Genomic DNA, 4,262 nt, shown 5'->3' on the forward strand with positions numbered 1-4,262 from the left:
GACAATATAAAAAGAGTTTAACTAGCACTAGAAAAACATGGATGTTAGGTTATGTAATGCTATTACATGCTTTTCAGGTGAAAATACAGAAGAGCTCAAAGACTTCCTTAGAGAAGGGCCAGATTATGCTTTATTGCCAGAGGAAGCATGGAATTATTTAATAAATTGGTATGGTCTCTCATTACATTCAAAACCTATCATGAGGTAACAGTTGTATTATTAAGTGTATGTATGATTGTTCATTCTTATAGACCTGTAGTAGAAGCTGGTACATCTCCATTTAGATTTTTGATGGTTGAAGTCTACAGATCAAGATAAAGTTATGTTTGTGAGTATTATCATTGACATCGCATTAGGTCTGGACTGTATAGACTATCTAAAGTGTTTAAAATATCAATTTTGAGCTATACTAAAGTTTTATATTTGGTAAAGTTTATATGACAAACCATTCTCCATTAGCTCTCGTGACTTTTTACAAATTGATTCCTCTATTTACTAATGTCATTCTGTGTTCCTCAGTTGAAAAAAGAGATTGCAAATTTAGTCATAGCTACTATCTAGTATACCAGCAGTTAATATTGACGCGTGGCATGACCTAATTGAAAGAACATTAGTTCTACACATAGTACGTTCATGCGCTAGCTGTGTCTATCATTAGGTGATATAGTTACAGTAATGAAACAACAGTTCAACATACCTGAACCTACTGAATGTAGAATATTGAGACGTCACATGACAAGATATTTTGTACCATTATTAAACCTAGAAGACACAATAGCTGATGCTAGCATACAAGGAGGACAGACAAGTCAATTTGAATAATAATTATTAATCAATTATTTTTTATTTTTCTATTTTTACTGAAGGTAATGCTGAAATTAAGGAATATTTTTACTTGGCCAAGAAACAATAAAATAATAATGATTGCATTTTTTTGAGATAATTTTTTTGAAAAACAAAATTTAGTGTATTGTGATTTGCTCAAAGCCATTATCATTGGCAAAACACCATGTTAGAGTATGCAAATCGAAGGAAAAGTCATAGTTTTCATGATATTTAAGATGACTAGCATCATCAAAAGCAAGCTAAGGAACTATTATAGCTATTGCATTACTCCTGAATGAATAGATTTTTAGAAAAATAATAATTGTAGCTGCATCATGAGCCACACCTCCCTAATTAAGCTGTAAGGAAACGCCTTTGTGGATTTATGGACGCGCATCAAAGAGGTCAACTTCAGCCATTACTCTTGCCTGATTTAAAGGAGACTGGTAAAGAGTTAGGCCGTGGAGCTTATGGTGTTGTTACTGAAGTAATAGTTAGTGGAACAACCTGTGCTGCTAAGAAGCTTCATGATGCTATTGTACAGGTAAAGGAATTTGTATTATACTTTTAGATCTCATTTGAACCATTTCTGTAGAGCTTTACTTTGAGAAGATTTGGTGATGAGGTGCTTCTTCACAGTCAGCAAAGGCATCCTAACATTGTCCAGTTAATTGGTGTCTATTATCCTCCTCGTTCACAATTACCAATGTTAGTAATGGAGTATCTTCCTTTATCACTCACACAATGTCTGGAGAGAGAAGAGCTACCACTTCAAATGAAGTATTCTATTCTTCTTGATGTTGCTAAGGGTTTGTGTTATCTTCATGGTAAACGTCCTCCTATTGTACATCGTGACCTCACTGCTAATAACGTGTTACTGACCTCTTCATACTCAGCTAAGATATCAGATCTAGGAGTATCAAGATTAGCTGATACCTTTAAAAAGCATCACCTCACTACAGCACCTGGTAATGCTATGGTAATGCCACCAGAAGCTCTTAAAGATATTCCGGTATATGATCACAAGTTAGATGTATTCTCTTATGGTTGTCTCATTCTTCATGTACTTACTGGTCAATTCCCTGAGCCTACAGACCAGTTTGTACCTGAACCAGGAAGGAAGGATTTGTTCAAAAGAGTATCAGAATGGGATAGAAGATCAAACTACATTAAAAGTATACCAAAAGAGAATGAGCTCCTTCCTTTAGCTAAGGATTGTCTCACTGATGCTCCTACTAGTAGACCAGAAATGATCGACTCTTATGTATTTGTGGAGAAGGTTTTATCAAAATATCCAAAAATTAAAAGTATGACGGAATTAATGAAAGAAAATGAAGCAGCAGAAAAACATATTTGTGAATTAGATGCAGAACTTAAAGTATTGAAAGCTAAGAACAACGAACTTGAGAAACAACTGACAGCCGATAATGAACGACTAATGGGAAACTATGACCAACTGAGAGAAAGCTTGAGAAATATTTTATCACAAGTGACAGGCCTACAAAATGCTCTTTCATTAAAAGAGAAGGAATTTAACGATTGCACTGAAGTACTAAAGGAAATGATTAGAAGCAGGGATGAACAACTAGTTAAACTACAACAAAACAACATGGATCAACTGAAGAAAAAAGAATCTGATTTAAAAGAAAATCATTTGATAGAGCTTGCTACAATGAAGGAGGAGTATGAAGCAAAGCTTTTGACTGCAGCAAAAAAACATGAGCAGCAACTTTCTAAAACATGTGAAGAATGTGAGATAAGAGTAGCAGAAGTGATGAAGGTGTTTACAGTGGAATCAAGACAAGCACTTTTAAATGCCACTGTATCAACAAATGAAATACTATCATCATTGCAGTCTTTACCTTTAGCCAGCATTCCTTCATATCAAACTCAAAAGGAGTTGATTCAACCTGTCTTGTCACAGCGTCTGAAAAAAGGAGACAAATGGTTAGTATGATATTGTTATTAACAACTTTTAATATTATTATTATTAATTATTATTATTATTAATAGGTGTCTTGTTGATAAGGATTGGTTCAAGAGGTGGAAGAAATACACTGGATTTGATTCAATGGATCAAGAGACTGCTGGACTACCAAGTGGTCATCCAGGACCAATTGACACTGCTATTTTGTTTAAAAGTAATAGTAATAATTCAAGTAATCTATACAAAATTTCCAATGATACATTGGCCTACAGTACGTGCAGTCATCATGTAGTACATATTATCATCATCATCATCATTATTATTATTATTATTATTATTATTATTATTACTATTATTATTATTATTATTATTATAAATGTAAATTTACAATATATACCTGTTGCCCAATATTCTTTGCCATTGCAGTTCTGTTTAGCATAGTGTCAATAATTATTGCTTTCAGGGTTTTAAGTGCTTTGAATAATCATCACTAATTATTTATAGGCAATGTATCTGAAGCACTGAATGATCATCTAATGGAGGAACTGGACTATGCACTACTACCTGAGCCTGCATGGAATCTTTTACTGAGTTGGTATGGACTATCAGTAGGATCAAGACCTATTATTAGGTATAAATTAATTATTATTCTATTAATTGGTATAATTCATTAGGAATGTAGTAGAGTATGGAACATATTTTAAGCACTTGGGGGTTGAGGTTTACTTTATTGATTTAAAATTATGTGTACATCCTCACACTACTGATATTAAAACAGGTTCATTTAGTCGAGCGGATACAATCAGTAAGTTATAATCATACATGTACTGTTAATACACTGTGTCTATATTATAGGTCGTTTATTCTCAGTAATAAAGGAACAGTTCAATATTCCTGATACTACTGAATGTAGACTGTGGCAACGTTACATGGCAAACAGTTATGAATTATTAACAAATCTTAGACAAACAATACCAGATGCTGGTATATATGGAGGACAAGTCAGTTGATTTAATTATATCATATGTAATTATAAATCATAATTACCATGTAGATGATATTACTGGAAATAAAAAATCCAGATGGTACTTGGTCAAGAACTGTGCAACATTCAGCTATTCAGACTTCCTCAAGTTCATAATATACTTGTAGTTCCTCAAATAATTGGGATGTCATTTAATATATGAATTTTAAATTTTACATATTTTTGTGGTTTTGCGATAAAATTGATATATTTAATTGATAGCTCTGTTAGTAACATAAGATCTATACAATAAAGTCACATATATAATAACAGTTAGTAGTACAAGTCCATCATCAATCAAACCAATGAGACCAATAGCTGATTCTGGGAGCAGATCAAAAGGAATGAACAAATACAATAGCAACAGTACTAAAACTGCTAAAATATGTAACCTGTGAATACATATTAGACCATGGACTGAGAATAAGTCTCTTAGTAGGTAGCGTAGTAATGTAGGTATGTCATATATGTAACTCATTAGCTATG

The 4,262-nt window shown here is 32.9% G+C and overlaps 3 protein-coding genes across 3 annotated transcripts in view; 2 read left to right on the forward strand and 1 right to left on the reverse strand.

The window, feature by feature from the left end:
* Positions 1–25: 25 nt before the first annotated feature.
* LOC109588973 (ubiquitin carboxyl-terminal hydrolase 11-like) lies at positions 26–565 on the forward strand. Its single transcript, XM_020005080.1, has 2 exons — positions 26–204; positions 252–565. The coding sequence occupies exons 1-2, from the start codon at positions 38–40 to the stop codon at positions 316–318; spliced, it is 234 nt and encodes a 77-aa protein (XP_019860639.1). The 5' UTR covers positions 26–37; the 3' UTR covers positions 319–565.
* A 607-nt stretch (positions 566–1,172) lies between these two features.
* On the forward strand, positions 1,173–3,952 carry LOC105315117 (probable serine/threonine-protein kinase kinY). The gene is made up of 7 exons (XM_011409639.2): positions 1,173–1,369; positions 1,421–2,772; positions 2,839–2,966; positions 3,257–3,383; positions 3,427–3,557; positions 3,608–3,753; positions 3,807–3,952. The coding sequence occupies exons 1-7, from the start codon at positions 1,211–1,213 to the stop codon at positions 3,891–3,893; spliced, it is 2,130 nt and encodes a 709-aa protein (XP_011407941.1). The 5' UTR covers positions 1,173–1,210; the 3' UTR covers positions 3,894–3,952.
* A 30-nt stretch (positions 3,953–3,982) lies between these two features.
* The window catches only part of LOC105315118 (E3 ubiquitin-protein ligase RNF170-like), a 2,467-nt gene continuing 2,187 nt past the window's right edge, over positions 3,983–4,262 (reverse strand). The window contains exon 3 of the mRNA XM_020005079.1: positions 3,983–4,257. Coding sequence (XP_019860638.1) covers positions 3,988–4,257 — 270 coding nt within the window. The 3' untranslated portion in view covers positions 3,983–3,987. The remainder of the gene's footprint in view (positions 4,258–4,262) is intronic.

The sequence above is a fragment of the Amphimedon queenslandica genome, unplaced genomic scaffold (genome assembly GCF_000090795.2).
Source record: "Amphimedon queenslandica unplaced genomic scaffold, v1.1 AMPQUscaffold_11738, whole genome shotgun sequence".
NCBI classification, from domain to species: Eukaryota; Metazoa; Porifera; class Demospongiae; order Haplosclerida; family Niphatidae; genus Amphimedon; species Amphimedon queenslandica.